Source organism: Cloeon dipterum, chromosome 1 (assembly GCF_949628265.1).
Source record: "Cloeon dipterum chromosome 1, ieCloDipt1.1, whole genome shotgun sequence".
Lineage (NCBI taxonomy): Eukaryota > Metazoa > Arthropoda > Insecta > Ephemeroptera > Baetidae > Cloeon > Cloeon dipterum.
In genome coordinates, this window is record NC_088786.1 from 6,579,061 (window position 1) to 6,602,347 (window position 23,287).

General features: G+C 36.6%; 2 protein-coding genes across 2 annotated transcripts; both read left to right on the plus strand.

The window, feature by feature from the left end:
• The first annotated feature begins 1,710 nt into the window (after positions 1 to 1,710).
• On the plus strand, positions 1,711 to 3,726 carry LOC135948584 (brachyurin-like). The gene is made up of 7 exons (XM_065497928.1): positions 1,711 to 1,781; positions 1,835 to 2,006; positions 2,063 to 2,234; positions 2,329 to 2,519; positions 2,568 to 2,666; positions 2,731 to 3,104; positions 3,158 to 3,726. Exons 1-6 carry the CDS (start codon positions 1,752 to 1,754, stop codon positions 2,994 to 2,996), a joined length of 930 nt encoding a protein of 309 aa, XP_065354000.1. The 5' UTR covers positions 1,711 to 1,751; the 3' UTR covers positions 2,997 to 3,104; positions 3,158 to 3,726.
• Positions 3,727 to 7,479: 3,753 nt separating this feature from the next.
• On the plus strand, positions 7,480 to 10,168 carry LOC135948583 (mucin-5AC-like). The gene is made up of 8 exons (XM_065497927.1): positions 7,480 to 7,555; positions 7,611 to 7,779; positions 7,834 to 8,005; positions 8,117 to 8,277; positions 8,329 to 8,427; positions 8,479 to 8,619; positions 8,758 to 8,913; positions 8,967 to 10,168. Exons 1-8 carry the CDS (start codon positions 7,517 to 7,519, stop codon positions 9,788 to 9,790), a joined length of 1,761 nt encoding a protein of 586 aa, XP_065353999.1. The 5' UTR covers positions 7,480 to 7,516; the 3' UTR covers positions 9,791 to 10,168.
• Positions 10,169 to 23,287: the final 13,119 nt, after the last annotated feature.

The window sequence follows — 23,287 nt, forward strand, 5'->3', positions numbered from 1 at the left end:
TGTCCAGATATGTCAGGAACAACTGGCAACGCTCCGACAACAACCACAACTGCGAAAACAACAACCAAATCGACAACTACGACAACTGTGAAAACAACTACCATGTCCAAAATGACAACAACAAGGCCAACCACCACAAGCACTACCACCAGAACAACAACAAAAACCACCTCCAAAGCAACAACAAATACCACCTCTAAAGCAACGACGAAAACCACTTCTAAGGTCACTTCCAAAGCTATGACAAAATCCACAACAAAATCTACAACCACTAAAACAAAGAAAACTACCAGCAAGAAAGATAACAAATAATGTTTGTTGTTTCCAACAGAGATATAGGATAAAAATGATTGATGCATTTAAATTCGATTTTCAACTAAATTAATAACTATTATGTAAAATTAAAATAGACATATTTCCAAATTATTCAACTGCATTTTGCATTTTATTTTGACACACATTTTCTGCACAAATGAATCGATATAACACATAATTATTTAAAGAGGAATGATACTGCAAAAGCCTGGAAAATGCTTGTTGCCAATGCATAAACTCATCCCTTAGGATTCTGTTAAAGCCTAAATTGACCAAAGGAGCGCTGTAATGTTTTGAGAAAATTGGCTGGATAGTTAGCGTGCTTTTCAAATGGCAATGGCTGTCTCCTTACTTGAAATCCGATTTAATTTCAAAACCAAGAGTTTCCCCAATAAGTGGCATACACCGTTGGACAGATCTCGACGAGAGGAATCGGAATATGCCAAGAAAATATGTTCAAGCACTGTAAATTTTGGAGAAAATTGGCAAAATTTGAATTTTTACTGTAGGAAGGTCCTTTTTTATTATTGCAAATTGTTGAACAAATTGTTTATTGATCAATTGTTTATGGCATCCAACAATTCAAATAATTTTCAATTGTTGCCCAGTATCATTCCACTTTAAAAGGCCTTTAATAACGTTAAAATATAAAATTAAGGAGTTCTATTTTTTCTTAGTTAGAGTTCGAAATTTTCTTACAGAGGCTTTAAAACTCCTTCACTTTAAATGTAAAATCAAATAAAATTGTATATTTTCATAAATTTTAGTGTCAAAATTGATGTTGCGCAGTTCCAGAAACTGTGCAGGTTGTGTGCGCCTGATTCACAAGGTTGCGTCTCACGGCCGTTGGTTTGCTCACCATTGATTTCTAGATGAAGTTTATTTCTCTGTTCCCGCCAGGGCTAGATCCGAGCCGTGAGAACGGGAACGCGAATACATTGCACTGGCCCTGGTCTGTCAATAATTTAAATTGTCTGGAAAATTGCAAAATATTGAAACTAAATTTTTTAACATTTAATGTATTTTGTGGATCTTTTTTTATCTTAACAATATGCACTTCCTTGTGTTCAGAAAGTTAACTTAAATTTATTTTTCTGTGATATTTTGCCTAGTGGTTTAATTTTGGGTCACAATGTAATCCACCAGCCACCGTGACTTTGGCTAAGATGCGCCAGCCAACGCTAATGGCGTCAGACACCAATAAAAAAAGATAAAAATTAGTCTCCATCAATTCTTTGGACGCGCCATTCAGCACCAATAGACGTCACTTTTAAAATTTTGTCAGCCGTGAAAATGCTAAGCCACACCACTTAAAATTTTGTTATTTGTATCATGTGTGACGCAGAGCTAGACCGGACGCGCAGTGAGGCATGTGATAGTGAGGCACGATGTTCCACTGCATCACTCTCATTCAGGATCCATCGCTTGTAGCAAATATGCAGGCTTTGCTTTTCCTGCTGGCATCAGTGAGACATTCAATTTCTAGGATATTTAAAGAAATTATATTAAATATTTATAGTTGATGCTGACGGCAGTATCGAGCGAACATAACTATTTCCAATTAAAAAGGCCAAATAATTTAACTGCGTTGCGTCCGGTATATTTGAACAAGACCGACGATGAATGGCAAAAGTTGACTCAAGCAAACAAACCCAAGCCGGCTGACCCCAACGCAGAGACAATTGTGCAGCGTAATAAACGAAATTAATTAATAAACACATTATATTGATATTTTTCTTCAACTTAGCTCCCCGTGCTGGAAAACCGTCTGTTTTCATCCAGCCGCACATCGTTGGCGGTGCCGTAGCCACCTTAGGACAGTTTCCCTGGCACGCGATCATTTCTCACATTAATGTTTATAGTTTTGGCGGATCGTTGATATTGCCTGAGTGGGTTTTGACTACTGCCTCTTGCACTGAGTAATTCCTATAGATTAAACTAAATAATTGTCACATAATTATGCATGGTTATGTGCGGAATATGTGAAAATTTATTTGCTTGTTTCATTTTTAGCAATTTTTATCACATCCCATCCACGAATGAGAATTATAATGTTCGATTGGGCACGGTGACTCTCGAAAGTTCACCACCTGGCGAATATTCGGTATATACTAACGTCACATACACTCACGAGGGGTACAATTATACGACGTTCGAAAACAACATCGCCCTGATCAAACTGCCAGTGCCTGTCACGTTTTCAAGTGATGAGATTTAAATTAAAATTTACATACATTTAACCAGAACATTAGAAACCATAATGCCCATAAGACTGCCACCTTTGTCCGATGCCACCAAGGACTTGACTGGCCTTTTAGCGACCATTACAGGAGCTGGAAAAGTTGATGGCGGTATCGTGTTCTTATTTTGTTGCACATGTCATGAAACTCTAAATCATATGGGCCTTACAATTAGATTCTCCTTACTGGGGCAAATTCCTTAAGTACACGCAAGTGACGGTGATCACCTATGCGGAATGTGCCCGATTTTACGGTCCAGACCCGCTTGTTGGCTCAACCTTCTGTACAAAGAAAAACCTAACAGCACCCTGCTCTGCAAGTTTAATACTCACTATTCGTTTTAAAATTTTGAAACAGAATTTTTCACGTATTTTCATTTACAGCAAGATGTTGGTGGAGCTCTGGTTTACAAAGATCAGTCCAATACTTGGGTTCAAATAGGCATTCTCTCATTCTTGGACATTTACGAATATTACTGCTTGGATGGCCCTTCAGGTTATACCCGCGTCGCCGCTTACCTTGGATGGATATCTGATAAGATCGGCCAGGGTTCGTCGATTTTTTTTAAAAAAAAATTAAATTTTAAATTTGTCTCCGAGCAGACGTGTCAGGGTCTACGGTCACCACGACAACACCCAAACTAACCACAACCAAATTAACAACCACTAGAGCTACTACCAAGACAACAACTAAAACTACAACCAAGACCACTACTAAGACAACCACCAAGCCCACAACTAAAACGACTACGAAGACAACAACTAAAACAACCACCAGGACTACAACTAAAACCACAACAAAAATGACAACTAAAACTACAACCAAACCAACAACCACCACAAAAACCACAACCAAATTAACAACTACCACTAAGACTACAACTACTAAAGCTGCATCTGGTTGAAAATATATTTGTGAATTTTCAATTTCCTTCAAAATATTTTAGTAATTATGCAGAGAGGCGATGGTTTGTAAATCCTTAAAGAATTTGTTGATTTTGAAACTGTACACGGTCTTACGTATTAATAAATGATATAAAATGTTGACTCAATTAAGAGATAGTATAGAGGAGGTAAACCGAATATATCATTGATGTATTTGAAATGTCGAATCAGACGACGTGACAAAATATATTATACTGAAACATATATCATAAAATACTATCAAAGCATTTTGCAAACGTTTATTTCAATATCAATAATAATTATTTTAAATAGATAAGCAGACAAATTTAACATTTAAAATCATTTTCTTAAGAACGATTTCTTTCAAACAGTATGGCAATTTTCAAAAATTTGAGCACGCCATTGGCATTCATTGTTGCACAAGACAAAGCTATCACAAGAAATTCAATTTAAAAAATATATTTATTACAAATTTTATTTAGTTAAAATTTTGTTAAAACAAATTTTATTTAGTTAAAATTTTGTTAAAACAAATTTTATTTAGTTAAAATTTTGTTAAAACAAATTTTATTTAGTTAAAATTTCTTAGCTGCGTTGTAGGCTTTTAGTTTCATATATGCATATTTATATACACTCACATTTGGCGTACGTGAGCGACAGCATGATTTTTGCCAGCGACATCGCTCTTATCAAGCTGAAATCTCTCAACATCACATTTTGCAACACAATTTTGAAACCAAAGAGCCGCTCACACGGTCGCAGCCAAGGACTGTATCGTGGCACTCTGTTGCAACTTTGAATGATGACGGTGACGCTTGCTCAATAATATGCTGCGTATCATGATGGATGATGGAAAATATGTGTGGTCAGGTTCCCCCTTTAAAACCAATAGAACACATCTGGAAATAGTGCTTAAAAATTGGAAAATGCACAAATAATCATATAAAATTTTCAAGTCGTATATTTTCAAAGGGAATAACAAATATACAAAAATCTGTCTCTGAGAATGACGTCTGACCCCCGGATGAAGACTTGTTATAAATAATACTGTCGGCGTATATGGCTAATTATTGTTACACACAAGCTGAAGCCACTGACGTGAAGGCAAGATGCAGCTGCTAATTTTCCTTATTATTTCGCTTGAGGTTAGTGAATTTTTAATTGCACTTTAACTGAGGCAAGCAAATTAAATCAAAAAGAAATTTTGAACTTTTCGCTGTTTTATTAAGAGACAGTATTACAGATATATTTAAAAATGTGTGGGATTTTAAAATCTTTACTGCTTGAGGAAACGGTACGATTTTTCAGGCCAGAATATAAAATTGTCTATAAAAATCCTACAACGCCGCATTCGGTGGAACAGTATTTTCAGATCATAATCTCAGACTGCCTCCTTCTCGTCTTAATTTTAAATTTATAGGCAGTGCTCTCGGTGGACTCCAATGCATCGATAGCTACTCTTGTAGCGAAGAATTCTACACTTCCTGTTGTTAATGAGCAAAAGACGGACGATGAATGGAAAAAAATTGACCGAAGCAAACCTACCCAAAATAGACAATCCGAATGCACCGGAAATCAAACAGCGAATATGATACACATTGATTAAATTTTAATTGACACCAATTTAAATTTAAAACAGACCCGGAAGCAGGAAAAGTAGCCAATTTTATCGAAAAGCGAGTTAGCGGAGGCTCAATCGTCACTATAGGCCAATTCCCTTGCACGTTGTCGTATAAATTTTGATTTTACCAATATATGTGGAGGTTCCTTGATATTATATACTGAGTGGGTTTTGAGTGCAGTTTCCTGCTATGCGTAAATTAAAATGCTTAAAATTCTAAATTAAAAATTTAAAGTACGCTCTTTGGTTTTTTAAAAGAGCAATCCATTAAAAATATTTAAAAGTAATTATAAATTTATTATTTTATTTATTAATTTTCTGTTGTGAATAAGGTAAACCAACTTGCTAGGCCTGGGCGTAATCAATCCGGGCGGCTTACCCTCAGCAAATGACTGTTATTGGGTGCCAACTAATGATTCCTTCATACACGAGCAATATAATGCGATAACTCATGCTAATGATATCAATCTCATCAAGCAACCATTTGCGATTACGATCACAGGTTTAATAAATAATTAATAAAAAAGTATCTACATCTCTCCGTTTTATTTTCCAGCCTATGTTGTAATAAAACTCCCGGCTATAGCAGACGCAACCAAAGATTACACAGGCACTGTTGCGACGGTCACTGGATTAGGAACTACTTCTGTATATTGGAATGAAGTTGTTTCGATAATCTACGTATTAAAATTAAATAAAATTTCCGTCTTTTCTTCACTTCTGATAAGCGTTTAACTGTGTTTTACCTGAATCATATAAATTAAAAGTGATAAAATGAAAGTGAAAAATGGCACAACGTTATTCAATCGACCAATAAATTTAGTCTTCTTAATTATATAATATACTTATTATGGTTCTGCAGGGATTGCGAATTTGTGCTTCAATGTGAGCAGTTGTTCTTGGCAATCGCCTTTTTAACGCTGAATGGTCAAACCAGATAGACACCATAATCGAAGATCCTGATTGGTTTCTGAACTATATGCGTTTATTTTTAAATGATTTAAGGCTAGGTGCGTGTATCAATTTTGGCCAGCAGTGCAAAAAATGTTAGTGGAAGCCAATGCAGTCACACGCAACGCGGCTGTCGAATTTTTTAGTTAAAACTAAATGCAGCTTCGTCAGTGTACTGTATATCGAGAGCTGTTTAACTTTATTTAATTCTACAGAAATGTACCTTCTCAACTGGTTTATCGGTTGCTGGTTGATGCCCTAATTCATGATCGTCCTGTCCATCCAAGGACCAAGCATAAAATGAACTTACTGAGTTCAAATTAGGGCATTGCACTGCATGACTAAGCGACACGATTTGGCAAACTAGGACAGAAATAAATTTCAACTGATTTACATCTGTTCTAAATTCTTTAAAGCTAAAAATTATCAGGGAAAATGTCAAAAGACTGTCACATTTTTACATTTTTATTACTGTGTTCATTTTCGTGAAGTTGATTTGTTGGGTGGGGGTGGGGGGGGGGTATCATCAATACGTTACTTTATCGGTACTAATATGTACTTCAAGTGAAGGAATAAACATACATTGTATAATTATAGAATTAATATGATGATGAAGATGAATAAGATATTTTTGGCATTGGTATTTCATGATCTGACGACTTGAAAGAGAAAGGAGGATATGAGTAACAATTATGTTATGCCATTTATTTATTGCTCTTCGTATTTTCCATGATAAAAATACCCCTAAAATAAAAATGAATTCCAAGAAGGTCTAGTTTATAAATTTCTACAGTAAAAATACATTCAAAACTATAATTTCAGTCGTGGAAACTCAAAATTATGTCCAAAATTCTCTGACGAGAATTTTTTCCTTTTTCTCCGTTTTTTTAGAAGTCCCAGGGACACACTTTAAGAACATAACAAAATATTAAAGCGTTTTTAGTATTTTAAAATAATATACTTACTTACACTTAAAAACAAGTCTTCTTCAATTGAAATCAAAATTTTAACCTGCGCTGGAAAAGAGTCAAATTAGGACACTTTGTACGTAGCACATAAGTAAACGAGTGCACATTGCAGCAAGCTGATTTACATCTACTGTCCCAAATTCGTTGAAGCGAAACACAAACTGCCACATAATTATATTAGATTAATAATTTATTTACAACATCTTTAACTAAAAAGCATGATGCAACGTGCAGAAAGAAATAAAATTAATACTTCACCCAAATCGTGCAGTTGATTTTCTGAAAATCTGCTGAATATATAAAGTAGCGAATTAAACGTGAAAAAGGTTTTGCAACGTAGACGTGACCTAGTTAAAGGGTAAACGTGACGATATAATCTTAAAAATATTTCAGAGAGGTAACACCAGACAGATTTATTAATATTTCGCGTGTGCACCGGATGAACACACTGTATAAATACTCGCTGCTGATACCACCTCACCAGTTCCAAAATCGCATTTTGCTTAAGTTGGATCGATGTGTGCTCTGCTTCACCTGTTATTAACCGTAGCGGTGGTAAGTAAAATTTTGTCTTGGGAAAGTTTAAGCTAGTTTAAAAAAATACTCAAAGTTGCTGCTCACGGCGCCATCAAAATCAATTGGTGACGACCTCTTGCCAGACAAGAAAGCTAGATATTTGCCTGAAGTGAATGTTCAAAAGACCGAGGAAGAGTGGAAACAATGGGCCGAAGAGAACAAACCCAAATTAGATGTGATTAATGCGAGACGAATTGAACAATGTAAAAATTCCTGAAAGAAAATTACAAATTTTTAATGGTATATTCCACACTCAGCAACGATCGCTGGCCAAAGTCAAGATTTTATTGAGAAGCAAATAATTGGAGGATCATTTGCCGAGCTAGGTCAATTACCGTGGCAAGCGTTTGTTTTGATTGACGATGCTTCTCAATGCGGTGGATCAGTGATTTTGGAGGCGTGGATTTTGACAGCAGCTCATTGCGGAGGGTAATACATTGCGTACTTTTGCCATTTCATGACTAACTGTGGTTCACGAACCAAAATTAAATTTATAATTTTAAATTTTGTGAAATATTAACAGATTGATTATTTTCAAAGGACAAACTATAAGATCACTTTGGGCGTTGTCGACCTATCCACTGCCACGGAGAGGGATGTTTGGTCCTCTAGCATCTCATTTATTCACGAAGATTATGATTCAACTACACTCAAAAATGACGTAGCCCTAATCAAGCTGGAAACACCTATCACTTTTACCAGTATTAAAATTTGAAATTTCTAAGAGCCACTTTTGCAACGAATTTTTACAGCCTTAATTAAACCTATAAAACTACCGGCCCTCGCAGATGCTACGAAAGATTTCACAGGAACCCTAGCAACCGTCTCAGGCTTTGGGAAAATCGCTGACAGTATAAATAAAAATGGTTGTGTAATTTGTACTTGATCTTGAAACCTAACAGATGGACCTACAAGTGACAAACTGAAGTATACTCAGGAAACAGTTATCAGCAATGAGGAGTGTGCATCGGTTTACGGCACAGACATCATCATTAGCTCAACCATTTGTGCCTCTCAGCAGGATACTGCAACATGCTCAGCAAGTTTTATACTTGAATGCATTAATATGAATATAATAACATAACTGTCTCGAAAAGTTAATTATTTAATTAGGAATTACGTAGCGCAACACTGAATTAAAAAACTAACATGTATTTTAATAATTATCATTTATTAGGGAGACAGCGGTGGCCCTCTCATATATTTGGATCAAGACAACACATGGGTGCAAATAGGAATTGTTTCATTCGGTCTTCAAGCTGGCTGTTTGGCTGGACCATCAGGATTTGCTCGCGTAAGCTCCTTCTTGGGATGGCTTTCAGGGAAGATTGGACAAGGTTATTTTCTTCATTTAAAATTATGCACGGTTATTTTTAAAACATAAAAACAGATGTGTCAGGGACAACCACCGAAACACCTACAACTTCAGAGGAACAAACCACGAGCACAGATACACCGACGACGACCATTGACTCTACATCCGAAGAGTCAACTTCAACCACAGTGGAACCAACCTCTTCAACTGAAGAAACAACATCTTCCATGACGACCGTTGAGGGACAATCTTCTACATCCGAAGAGTCAACTTCAACCACAGAGGAACCAACTTCTTCAACTGAAGAAACAACATCTTCCATGACGACCATTGATGGACAATCTTCTACATCCGAAGAGTCAACTTCAACCGCAGAGGAACCAACCTCTTCAACTGAAGAAACAACATCTACCACGACGACCATTGATGGACAATCTTCTACATCCGAAGAGTCAACTTCAACTACAGAGGAACCAACCTCTTCAACTGAAGAAACAACATTTACCATGGAAGAAACTACGACCACAGAAGAAACTACGACCACAGAAGAACCTACTACAACTACAAAACGGACAACCACAAAGAAACCTTCGACGATCACGACCAAGAAGCTAACTACTACTAAGAAACCAACCACGAAGAAACCAACTACCACAAAGCCTACAACTACAAAGAAACCAACAACAACAAAAAAACCAACCACGAAGAAACCAACAACCACAAAGAAACCAACAACCAAAAAGCCTACAACTACAAAAAAACCCACAACTACGAAAAAACCAACCACTAAGAAACCAACTACAACAAAGAAACCAACCACCACGAAGAAACCCACCACCAAAAAGCCAACAACTACCAAAAAACCCACCACTACGAAATCAAATAATGCTGGTAAATAGAATAGATTTATTTGCCTGTGATAATTGGTAAAATTGGCTCTCAATACTGCGTGAACCATTCATTTTTAAGGAATTGCCGGAATTGCATTGAAAATTAACTCAACCACTAAAGGTTTTGTCATTAAATTTATTGTTTTTCTGACAGTGTGATGCTTTTTAACACTTTGTTTTTCTTTTAAAAAATCTTGAGTTAAAAAGAGCTAAGCGAAATTGAAATTGAATATTAATATTGTATAACATATATCGAGCCAATTTCTATAGCACCCAGTCAATCCAGTGTTTTCCAGCTGAACAGAATAGCATCTAATCTAAAAACGAAGCAACCTGTGTTAATGAAATGTTATTGACTTAAATAATAAATTTTATGCTTGAAGAATTTCTCTTGATTATTACTTTCATTTTAGTGGTTGGCTGACTGAGAATATGTTTGATTTAAAGTCGAAGCTTGCTTATTTGAAATCAGTAGACTATTCAGGTCCTGACAAAACAAGGGGAGAAAGTTCAACATTTTAAATTTTCCTTTAAATTTAACATAAAAGGATTAGTTGTTTGTTGTCCTCAATTTTATTACAAATGAACCAAACGCATATGCAAGCACAAGTAATTATGGGTCCTCACTATCATTAGCGTCTGTGTGTGCATTCAGGGTCGCAAGCCACGCTCGGTAGGCGTCGTTATTATGAGTATTACGACGTCTCTGGCGCTGTTTCGGATGTTGTGTTTCATTTGCGGGCTGCGCGCGAGCAGAGAGCGAGCATTACATTTATGTCGGCTGGCTGCTTGCAGTTTTATGACCGCGGGAGATGAGCCAAAGATGAGGGATCTCCGAGGTAGTAACTCTTACTCTCCTTGGATTCGCTGCTCTCTCTGCTCATCTCGCGCTCGCGGATACACCTGTAAACCTGGCCCACGAAGCAAACACAAAACAAACTCACAGACTTGCGCTGCGTCTCTGGTGTGGTGCCTTTTTCCAGCCGGCGTGTCCTCTATTCTGCTGCATGCTGGCATGCTATTAAATTGAAGGGATGAAAGTTGAAATTGGTGCTCCTGTGTGTCGCGTCTCGTTCTCATAACTTCTTTCCCATTTATAGCGTGCATGCCTAACACGCCAGAGAAGAAATACGAGCGCACTGAGAGTCGGCGAAGGAGGAAATCGGCAGGGTTGTTTTCTTTAATTTTTTATTAGCATGAGAATGGAAGCACACCCACATTTTGGAAGTTAACCCATGAATTTATGCATCATATTTGCAATGAATAATTGGAATTTGATGAAATTTTACTATAAATTGCTAAAAACGATAGCTAGGAAAGGAATACCAGGAAGAAAATGGGAATATTTGTTGGTATTTAGTTGTTATTTAAAAAAAATCAATATAATTGAACCATCTATTTGTCAGTCTAAATGTTCGGCTCAAAGTTGGACGGAAAAGTGCATAATTATGTTAAAATAATAAATTAAATAAAATATTAAATATTTTACTCTCACGATTGAACTCTTTGCCAAATGTTATTTTTTGGTTATCTTGTCTTATTATTTTCTTGAATATAATTTAAGCATTTTTATATTTCTTTGAGGTAAAAATCCAACAAATAGCTCGTTTTGAACATTTTAAATATTTCCCTAACGACTTTCAACATGGAAATAAAGGCAAAGAAAAACAGCTATAATAGTTAAAAATCCACTAATAATAGAAGTTGAGAAGTTATACGATTCCTATGATGAGAGTTAGAAAATTTCAATTTTCATATTGGAAGAAAAGAAAAAAATATCAGGTTTTCCCACAATTTTGCAGTCATGGAAGCAAATTAAAAAAATCAAAAGAAACTCTTCATCTGTTCTTTTTACCTCTCGAGCTTTCCATAAATGACAATAATTCATGTAAATTTTTCATAAAATCTAGAGGTTTTTCGGAACAGTGCAATTTTAATCGAATGATTTGTAAATCAAGCGAAAATCATGTGTGTAAAAGCGTCTATTTTACACTAGAAAATCATTTTAGAATTTCTTCTATTTGGTGAAAAAAAGCTGTAAAATCATTACTTGATTTTTAACTAGGCACTTAAACTATATTTTGATTTTAATCTTTTAAAGTTCATTCTTTCATAGCACGAAGCAGGAAAACTATGTGCAGCCCTATCATTAATGAAGGTCTAAAAAGACGAGGAACAATTAAACCCTAGAAAAGGTATTTTCCGAATTCTGCGTAGTGTAATGAATAATGGATATTAATTAACATGGAAATAGCAGTATGAAGTTTAAAGTAGTGCGATCTTGTCCAAATTGGATGAAACGCGTTTTGAATGCGAACCAGCAGTGCCACGCGGGCGAGTATACTAATAAATTAATGGCCAGGGTGCAAGTGGCCGCGGGGAGTGGAATGTCTCTGCAGCCAAATTGCGTTATAAACGAGCTGTGAAATATTGAAAGCGTCGAAATTGCCGGGCAAGCTACTGCTAAATTAACCCGGGGCTTGAAAAGTGCGTGCACGCGATGATGAATTCGAGCCTCGTCCCGGCGGCCATTAATAATAATTGGTCGTTTTGTTCCAGCCGGCCGCTGATTTATGCTCGACCGCCAACTTTAGAAGATGTCAATGTTGTCGGCGGAGAACAAAGACCGTGCGTATTTATGGCCGCGGCCGCAGCCCTTTTTGGCGCGAGAACCTCGGCCCGAGGCCATTCGGGTTCCGAAAATACTGGCGAGGGAAAAAAGCGGTCATCATCGGATGAGCTGCTTTTTGCCGCGCCGCGTCGCCGTCCATCCATCATGCGGCAATCGCCTGTGCCTGCCTGAGTGCTGATGGCTCTGCTCTGCTCCACGGCCGCCCACTCTAAATAAAGCAAGTATTTGAGCCCGAAACAACGCCCAGGCCGAGCTCCCGCACCCAGCGCAGTTCCAAACTTTGGCTCGAATCGGCTGTTTGCCCACAGCGCACTCCTGACCGCAAATCTCGGCCTGTACACTCGCAAAATCAATCTTCAACAACTCTCGAGAGAGAGAGGAGAGACTCAAGCAGATGTGTTCAATTATTATTTTTTTTTTCTCAAATTGACATGAAACTTTTTAAACTGTTGTGTTCGCATACAACATATACATTTAAATATAGTGTGATAGGATTAGGTTGGTTTTATAAGAAACAGATTATAATATTTGACAGTTTAAGAAATTTTATTTCCTATCGATCATTCATAAATAAAATCTAAATTGAAAAGGAGTGTCAATTTTGCTGTAAATGGTTGTATATATAGCCTCTAAAATTGATTTTAAGTCAAATTAAGATTTTCAGCACTCTCTTCATCAGCTCATCATGCTACAGAGTCGATTAAAAAATTTCCACTGTCTAACAACATAAAAATTAAGTGTTCAAGCTCGACAATGACTACCTTTTGCTCTGATTTAAAATGAAAATAAAATATACAAATCAAACTACCAAAATATTTGATTACTAAAAATTAAATTGCTTTTACTTCTATTTCTAGATCCTGCATATTTCAAATAATGCTTTTTTACAAAATAAATTGAGATTGAAACTATTTAAAAAAATTAGTATTTGTGGAATGCACAAATTTTTGAAGGTATTTTTGTTTTAATAAATAAAATATTGCTCAGATTGGGAAGCAGATAAAAATTATAGGCTAAAAATTAATCCCACACATGAGATCGGATCAAAATTTGTAATTCAGCACGCATTTCAAGCTGGGTTGCACTGTTTTCATGCTCTAGTTTTGAAAGTTTAGGCACAGCAACGTTTTTAACTGCATCGCTAGCGCACATTCTGTTCTGCCGTCGAACGCACTGCTGAGTTGGCGAAGAGCTTAACTTCATTTCGCGGCGTTTTATCTATAGTGCAGCTAGAGAGGGTGCAGCGGATCTCCACTCAACTCGAGCCGGCTCACTGCGGCGAAACAAAGGCAAGTTAGCTGCTGTGTTGCACCATAAAAGAGTGCGCTTTATTATTTTACGACGGCATAAAATGCATCGCACAACATTTTAAAAGTTTCACGTATATCAATCGCGTCGGAGAGTTGCTCCAGCGGCGGACCATAAAAAAAGCAGAGCTGCTGGGACACATCAGACGTATTCATGAATAGGGTTGCGAATTTAAGGCGATCCAGTTTTTCTAAATTGATTCTAGACGCCAAATGAGCACAAAATACGCTGTTTTGTGACTTTTAACGCACACTTAAAACTACTTACAACTTCAGATGAGAAATATTCACCTCAAATACGCGGGAAACAGCATATATTTTCAGGTGCATGTTACATTTTAATTAACAAATTATTTGTTGATGTCTTTTTGCTTATTATAGTAATTTCGAAAAAATAAAAAGGCAATGTTGCTATTTAACGATTTATTTATATGATTCAATCATATTTTTATGAAAATTAGGCTTCAAAATTACAATTTTCTCGTTGTCAAGTCACGAATTTCAACCAATCTGGACAGTTTTGGTCATTTTAAACTGTTTAAAGTATGTTAAAATTGCATAAGTTTGAAAATCTAGCTAATTTAGTGCTAAATTCACAGCCCTAAAATGCCTGAGTAACGCATTTTGTCGGTAATAATTAATATCTTCCAGTAAAACAATTTGAATAAGACCAGAAACAATTATTCAAGAAGTTAAAATCTTTTTTAAAGAATTTTGGCAACAGTTTAAAACGTGAATACTGGCAATAAGATCGTAAGGAAAAATTTCAAATGTTTATTGGCTTGGAAATTGTCTAAAATTGCCAACCCGAATCATGAATAAAAAGGTCACAATCGCAGGGGCAAAAGAAGGCTTTTATCTGTGCGCCGGAATTATTCAAAGCTGCAAGAAGAGCATTGTTTCGGGGCCATTCACGTTGATCGGGCTTATCTGGGCGCGCGGCCATTGTCAGCGCAGATAACATTTGCACACATTCAAAGTGACCAGCGGACGTCCAAAGCACCGCAGCTTTGTAGCTGCTGTGTCGAGTTGATAACCGCGCAAAAAACGTGGCGGCCTTTCGGGGAAACGACCCGCTTTTTTCGCGTACGCATTGCGTTCGCAAAAAGTGAAAACACACGCTTCATTTACGAGCAGATTAATTCTCTCAGCCAGTCTCTCGTTCGTTGCGTGTGTGCAGCCGCGAGGCTCGTTTCAACTGCTGCTTTTTGCTCGGATGCCCTGATTTTTATTCCGTGTGTTGCGCAGACAGTTACAACGCGCAGACAAAATCGTTCCGAAAATTCAGAAGCGGGGCCGACGCAGACTTTTTTTGCAAATGTGGCTGTTGAGTTGTCAACGTGTAAAAAAATTAAAGCAGAATAAGTTGTTTTATGCTTGTGTTTATTGAATACAACTGTCAATTGGCTTTTGATTAGAATTTAATTCCAATAAATATTATTGCTTATATCATTGAAACCATTGTTATAATATTTCGATTTAAAAAATGGAAAACTGTCTATTCAAGTAGTTAAAAAATCAATATATGGCCCTCCTATATTTTTGTATATTGCAATTTGTAACAAAATCAATGAGACCAGAGAAATTTTAATTTCAATCGTCTTGCGAGTAAAAATAATTCAAACCAAATCCTAATTTTTCATTTAACGCTGGAACGATTTTCATTTGCTTTATTACAAAATTATTCAAATTCACCTCTCAATTTTAATCAGAATTTCATTATTTGTTTATATATTAACTCTTATCGTCGACAGATATAAGAAAAAAGTTCAGTCGATTATAATTGTTAGAAGTCTATTTCATCATGGTGGAATTGCAAGGAAAATAAATTTTTTCATCTCGATGAGGAGTTTCATATTCCCGATCAACATCAGAGAGAGCAAACTTGATGACAGAAATCCGATTTATCTGAAATGATATCCGTGGCGTGGATGTTTTGCAGGCTTTATTTTCCCGTCAGAGCGGCTTGATTGGTCTCGAGCGCAGGTTTACGATCTCGATCCGCTCGCTCTCCTGTAGAACTTTTCGAAAGTCGAAGACATTACCGACCGACGGACGGAGGTTTGATTCTTTCTGTATGAACAATTCAACTCCAAAGACTTTTCTTCCATCCTCATTTTTATATTTCCGCGCGCATGTTGGGCAAAAAACCTGCTTCTCTCGCAATGTTTCTTTTTCCGACTGCACTTTCTCAACGTTTTTATCCAGCGAGCGGACGGAAGGGAAGATAAAAAACATTCCGCAAGTTTGCCTGACAGTTATTATGCTCGAAGGATCCAAGGGAATGAGGTTTACCCTCTCGCCAGTGTTCCATCATTGCTGTGACAAATGCATCAAATAGAACTTGTCATCACTCCTAGCTGAGGGAAATTTTCTAGTTGAGTCAAATGTGAGAGAAAATGGCTGTTTTTTGGTCATGAATGCCGCCAACTGATGGAGCCACAGTCCATTTAGCAGTTTTGGGTAATCCTACTAATAATAAAAGATTTCTGTTATTCATCTTGCTTGAATCGTTGATTCTTTCGAAGCTTAATTGTTCTGAAAGGCAAAAATTAAACTGAGAGAATTACAATAAAAATAAATTTAATATTTTACATAGATTTTAAAACAATATACCTTCAGCCAAGGAATATTTTCACAACTTAATTTCTTTGAAAATTTGATTTATCTATCAAGCAAATTTTATCAGAGAAAACATTCTCTAGGATTAAGGTAGATCAAAAAATTTGTGAAATTTTTCAATATTTGAGGCCAAACAAGTTTGCTCTTGGTAACAAACATCTATAATAAGGTCAAGGTGACAAAAAATCAGGACGAAATGTTAAAAAACTTTCATAACCTAGAACAAAAAGGTTTAAAACATTAAAAAGCCAAAATTTGGCATATAAACGCGACAACAATTAACATAATATAATGAAAATATTTGCCTTTTTTACAAAACAATAATTGCATTCAAAAGTTGAAAAAAAAACAATTTAGTACCTTAAATTATATGAATTTTTGGTTCAAAACGGCATTTTTTGTGGAGATTTCAAGTGGATTAGACCCTATTTTGATACATAAATTATGAATTTTTAATATCCAGGGTTATGGTTAGAGGCTGAGACACACCCCCAGACTCCTGGGAGTGGAAAATTTGATTGACATTAAATTTACCAAAACTGAGCGTTCTCTTCGTAGCGTTTCATATGTCACAGTAAACTCAATTTAACTTCCTGTGTTCGTAATACCAATGGTTTTCACCGTTTTCGTGCAACAATCGATCCATAAAAAGTGCGGAAAAATATTAGCATATAAATAAATTATGGCAGTTCAATATTCTAATCCATCAAAAAAACTAAAATTTGCGTTCTTATTCGTTTGGAACCTTTAACTTCAATTTATTAATTTACCGAGTCTCGTTAAGAGGAAAGTAATCTCGTTTTGCTCAAAAAGGAAGTTAATTCAAATGGATGTATGATGCAAATATTTATTTTAAGCATGAAGAAACTTTTAATTCAAAATTCACGCTGCTCGCAAATGAATTGTTTTGAATAGCACCGTGTAGACGTCGGCAGCGCGGTGTTGTTGTTTGTTACTCTTGTTATTATTATTTAACTTATTTTGCGTAGCTTTACGAGCCAAGCGAAACGAGGACGCGAAATTTTCGAGCTAAAGATAAACAAGCAAGCCGCTTTGAGAGAGAGCTTGAAATTCTTATCTGACGTAATAATTTCTTGCCATAAATTCGCCACTTGCGGAAAACGAGAGACGAGTGCGAGTTTGCTTTCGCTACAAAAGCCATTGCTTCGGGGATTTATGCTATGAAAAGAAGGCGCGAGCAACTTTGCCATTATGTGCCGCCGCCGCCGCCGCACTCGGCACACACGCGCTTGCACTTGCCGCGCAGTAAAACTTTCAGGGCTTTGCTGTTTTTGCGCAATTACTTTTCATTGCAACTTCTTTTATGAACCTGCTGCTGCTTTTACGACGGGTTTCGACCTTGATTGGCACCATTTGCATTAATTTCTCGCTCAATCCGGATTTGAAATTAATTAGCATGTTAATCAACCCGAATCCCACCGGCGGTTTCAAGCATTATGTTTGCAGCGGTTAATTAACAGCGGGGTTATGTCGAGTCGAGGTCGAATGAAACTTGGAAAAATCCCGGCCAGTAAATGAAGCATAATGTTTTCATCGATGCCATACAAATGCAAATGTTTTAAAGCCGCGTTACATGGGTGCGTTAAATACGGGGTTTGAAGGGGCTGTTTGAAATTTTTTTCTTTCAAGTCGAACAGCAATATGCCTAATTAAATTTAAATACTCGCTATTTTCCTCTAAAAGATTTGGCAAATATTCGTTAAGGCGGGAAAACATTAAAAATACTTTACATTACAGGAACCTAAACATAAATAAGACAAACGCCAAATAAGCGATTTTGAACAAAATTGACGGAAGTACGCTTTCCTAAAATTTTATTTTCCTTTGCACTGAATTAAAAACATCCCAATTTAAAATAGAGGTTAAGTATACGGGTAATTAGGAGTAAGTTAATTTTTAACGGTTCAAAATAGCTATAAGTAACGGTGTTAGTCTAGTTCCACGAGTTTTTTCGGTTAAATTTTGCTTGGAATTTTAAATAAGTTAATAGCAAAGAATAATTCTAAAATTGTTTTAAATCTATTTTTGCTGCTTTTTATTCTTTATTTGATATTATTTATTTTTCTGTTGGACCTGAGTACGTAAAGTAAAGCCTTGGATTAAAGATTTGCCAACAAGAGCCATCATAAGTCATAAGGGCGTGAAAACAGGCTGGGCAAACACAATTTTCTGCTCGAAACCTTAAGCGTATGTAGCTCCATTGTTGGCGGGCACGAAAGGCAAACAGCCGAGGAATTACTCAACATCTACACGTGCACGGCCTCTTTCCAGACTGCACTTATTCAGGCAAAACAAATCGGCAAATTCGCCACAGCCGCTGCGTGTGTTGGCAAACGAGGAGGAGAGAGAAAAAACACACACAACTGCTCGAGAAACAGCAGTAGATGCGGCGGTTATGGACCAATGAATATTGACACAGACGCGGCGGAAAGTCTCGTTTGTTCGCCCGGCAAAGGGTTGTTTGCCAAGCGAAATAGGAGTCGGACGCAACGAGCCAAAAATCATAGCGCAAATCGCAATCGAAACATGTTTTTTGACGCTCAACGATCCATTACCAAAAAGTCCTTTTCTTTTGCCATTAAATAGAAGCCAAATAAGGGCTACAAGTTTTGTTTTACTATTAGTTTCTGCTACGTGTAAATTGAAGTTGTACTTAAAATATGTATTGCATAATTGTTCTGCTGATTTGCAACAAAATAATTAAAGCTTAAAATATTAAAAAAATTTAATTTTAAAACAAATTTTGCGCAATATATATTTTACGTAAATAATTTATTTAATGTTGGCTTGATTTAAATAAATAATTTTATTTTTATTAAAGTTTTCACAATTTATTTGAAATCTAGTTTTAATATTTAGTTAAAAAATAATTTTTTTATAATTTAATCTTGACAATATTTTAAAATCAACGAGTGCTTAATTAATGTAATGGCAAACGTACTAAACATGCTACTTTTGTTACAACCCTATTACCTCTATTATAATATTCGGTATTCAATAGATCTTTCCCAATATAATTAGGGAAAATTCATCGTAGATTCCACGCCTAAAATTTTTTCGCACTCTTTGAATAGAGTATAAAATGTCTTAAACTATTCAAGATTTTTTTTTTCTTTTTTTCTCTCTTTTTATCCCTGTCCGAGGACCGGAGGACCGGGAAGGGCGCGCACTGCACTAGCACGAATGCTGAAACCCGGGTCCCAATAACACCGCGAACGGATAACATGGGCGCACCAGGCCGCACAGGGACCCAGCCCACTCAAGGGCCACTTGCCTCCGCACCGAGGACTGCATTGAAACGCTAGACATTTGTCCCGTGAAGCCAAATCACGCATGCTGGAAAGGTGCAAACCAGCAAGATGTTTGTAAATTATCTCTATTTATTTATAGTTTTTCAAATTGCCGTTTTTTATTATCAAAATCTGGTGCACATTACAAATCATAAAAGAATTTAGAGTTTTCTTGTTATAAAATATAGACAAACGTTTCTAACGCAATAAAATAAAAATGAAACGCTAAACCCTGCGTCAGTCATCTATAAGGAGGAAATAATCGATACTATACCAAGAAGAAGATTAAATCGAGAAAATAAGCGGTAGCTTTCATGGCTTTTTTTCTCGAACTGAATAGAAACTAGGTCTTGCGTAATCCTATCGAGGAGTTTTCACAAGAAATAAATTTCCTAGCTGAGAAGAGCGAAGAAATTTCAATATTTGCTAGTTCGCGGCGAGTGGCAGCAAGTCCGTTTGAGCTTTCCGCGAAGCTGATCAATATGCATGAGATGTTATTGCGCGTTTCCGAAGGATTATGTGCCCGGCACGCTCTCTCGTAAATTACAAATAATTAACTCGAAAACATCCAAAGCGGCTTAAACCACCTCGGAAGCCCCCGGATAAATTATGAATATGCACACTCGCGTGCTGCCGCGAGGATTATCCCCCAAATTTTTAGACCCCCATAATGAGCTCGAGACTGAGGTAAATTGTTATAAATGGAGGCGCGCGTAATGCATCCCCTGGATGAGAGGGTTTCGGGGATGTCTCCAGATGCAGCGGCGGTGCAGCCCGGGCCAAAATTAATTCGGATAAAAGGCGGAAGCTGAACAACAGTGACGGCGCAACTAATGGAGGCAGCCGCCTTCTTGACTCCGCCAGGCACTGGATTCATTATTTTAGGAAGTGCGGCGAAAGGCCAAACAAATTGAGCGCCGTAACCTCCGTGAATTAGTTTAATGGCAAATTTAAGATTTCGTGGGAACGTTGTTAGAAAAATAAATTTAATGGTTCAGTAAAAAACATTTTTTGAAGGAGAAACTGGAGAAATATTTCATTTTTCTGGGATCGATAACGGCTTGCACGAACCTTATTATTTTTTCATGAAATAATGAAGACCCCAGCTAAATTTTGTCATTTTAAAAAAATCCCGATATTTTCCTTTTTTTCATTAAGTTAAGTGAATTTTACAATAATTTTCGGAAAAAGCGAAGGTGCTGAAAAATTTATTTCCATTTATATAACACTGCAAATTTTATCAGCTTTCAGAATCTGGTGCTTAATTTGGCTTTTGAGCCCATTATAGGTGCTGAGCTGCAAAGCCAAACTCGGACCACTTGTAAAAATGAAAAATTTTGGAGTCTGATTTAAAAAAAAAACTTTTCCGGATCAGCTTTCTCTAAAATCATTCGGTTTAAAAATTACCTTGATATTTAACTTAATCTTTTCTCTGAAAAAGGTGATTTTGATGCGCTTCAGATAACGCCTCTCAATTTTACTCGCGTCACCGGAGCACACGAGCCAGTGGATCTGAGCAGGTGTGACCGAGTGACGGTGTATGCTGCTGGGTGCTAATTAAAAAATCATGCCGTCGTCCGCACTCGGCGCCGAATTATCGCGGGCAGCGCAGCATAAATTTCAATTATCGACCGGGCGGAATGTGCATGACTCGATGGAGCCGGCGGCGCAATCAAAGCCAGATGTTGCAGCTCCGGCCACGGCCTGCACGGCAGACGATCGCGCACTTTTACGCTCCGACCGCACCGTGCAGCCCGCCAGGTGGAAATTTCAATCTATCACCCCTCCTCTATAGCGTATGTGTGTATGTGCATCACCGCAAATATGATATATCAATTTTTCTTCGTATACGCGTCACTTTTCAGCCTCGGGCCGAATAAATGGCACTCAAATTAAATGTGCAGAGCCGGAATATTGCAGCGTTTATCATTTGCCGGTTTGCTACAGTAATATCTACCAGCTGTAAGGGTAGATTTTCGCCCTCCAGAGAAATTTGAAATGATAATGTTTTGGTTGCCGATGAAAACTCTCTCTTGCTGGTTGCTAAATTTTAAGTTATAAACGTATGATTACTGATTAGAGGAAATATATATATTTTTAAATAATAATGCATATTGAAATAAACAATATTCCAGGTTTCCAAGCGAATTCTAACAATAAAGATATAATATGCTTAAAATAAATTGTACATATTATATACGACAAGGATTCTTTAGAGAAAAAAAATACAGTGCTACGGTTTCATTTTAACTCTAAATGAATAATCCTCTCAGGAATTTTTGCATGCATTATAGCAAGGATTTTCTGGGGTTTTTCAGTATCCTAGTTAATTGGCACGTTTTCTTCGCCGCACTACCAGTTGTTTTGGCTCTGCAATTCTCGCAGATTAGAGGGTTGGCTGCTGAAATATAATTTTCCAATTTATTTAAACAAAAAATTGAATTAATGCAAGGAATTTAGAAGTACATAATATCAACTTAAAAATAAAAATATTATTTTTATGGCTTTCAAAGGGCTATAGCATTATTAATCTGCTGAAACCTCACTCAATAGACAGATTGAGATGTGGACAATTAATTGATATCTCAGACCCATGATGAGCATGATTATTTTTTATATGGGAAATATAAAGTTATTTCTCATTTTTTTGTCTTTTAAGTGCTGCGCATAGTAGACTAAAATTTATATCTTTTTTCCCCTATATTCCTTCCATTATGCATACTTTGGAAATAAACTTCTGTTTCAAATATGAGTTTGCAATTTTTTAAACATTTGTTTTCATTAAAATTACATAAATTGATAAAAAATGGTTTGAAAATTTTCGTGACCATCTTGTTGGAATTTTTATCATAGCATTTATATTTTCCAGACCCATAATAACTCTAGTGAATTAAAACAACTAATTATTTTACTCAAAAATCCCTCTATGCAAATTAAATTGTAATTCTTCCCTCTCTCCCCCCTCTCTCCCTCCCTCTCTCTCTCTCTCTCTCTCTCTCCCTTTTTGTTTTCAATTTTAAAGAAAAAATAGTGGCACTTACTCCAATTATTTGCAGATATCCAAGATATTTCTTGAAACTGAGAGCAAATAATCTGTTTATGGAATGACGGGGTATTGACCAAGCTGCGCATTGGAAAGGGTAAAGGAATCGCATTTCAAGATGAGTTTTTCCTATTTTTCAGTCCGCTACTCACGGGAAACTCCAGCACCGTGTACACTACTTGCAAAATAAGCAATGTGCAAAGATAGGAGAAACATATTAACAACAGGCCATCTTCTCAGTCCCGTTATGAATATGCGGGAGAGTAGGCAAACGCATTCAACCCTCAGGCAATGCTAAAGGTTTCTTCAGCTCTGAATAACTAATAAAGCACTTTGCAAATCGACTTAAAAGATTTTTTTAAATCCTCCCAAGCACAATTGTTACGCGGTATTTTTAATATAAAACCACTCTTGGCAGCGTAGCTTAAAATAAAAAAAATATTCCTTTATAGACGCGGCGGTTTAGATTAAAAGTTTTGGAAGTTTCACCAAAAAAATTAGTTCCGTCTTGAAGATGTAGTAATTTTCAAATATATTCCAGCCACAGCTTGAGATTAAAGCTAAGTCTTAAAATCTTGTTAATCGCTAATG

Bases quoted from the DNA above. Each gene is read 5' to 3' on its own strand.
- LOC135948583 (XM_065497927.1), top strand. From the start codon at position 7,517: ATGTGTGCTCTGCTTCACCTGTTATTAACCGTAGCGGTG. The intron at 8,620-8,757 runs GTTTTATACTTG...TTTATTAGGGAG, and splicing joins TACTGCAACATGCTCAGCAA to ACAGCGGTGGCCCTCTCATA. The intron at 8,914-8,966 runs GTTATTTTCTTC...ACATAAAAACAG, and splicing joins TTCAGGGAAGATTGGACAAG to ATGTGTCAGGGACAACCACC.
- LOC135948584 (XM_065497928.1), top strand. From the start codon at position 1,752: ATGCAGGCTTTGCTTTTCCTGCTGGCATCA. The intron at 1,782-1,834 runs GTGAGACATTCA...AAATATTTATAG, and splicing joins TGCTTTTCCTGCTGGCATCA to TTGATGCTGACGGCAGTATC. The intron at 2,667-2,730 runs GTATCGTGTTCT...CCTTACAATTAG, and splicing joins AGCTGGAAAAGTTGATGGCG to ATTCTCCTTACTGGGGCAAA.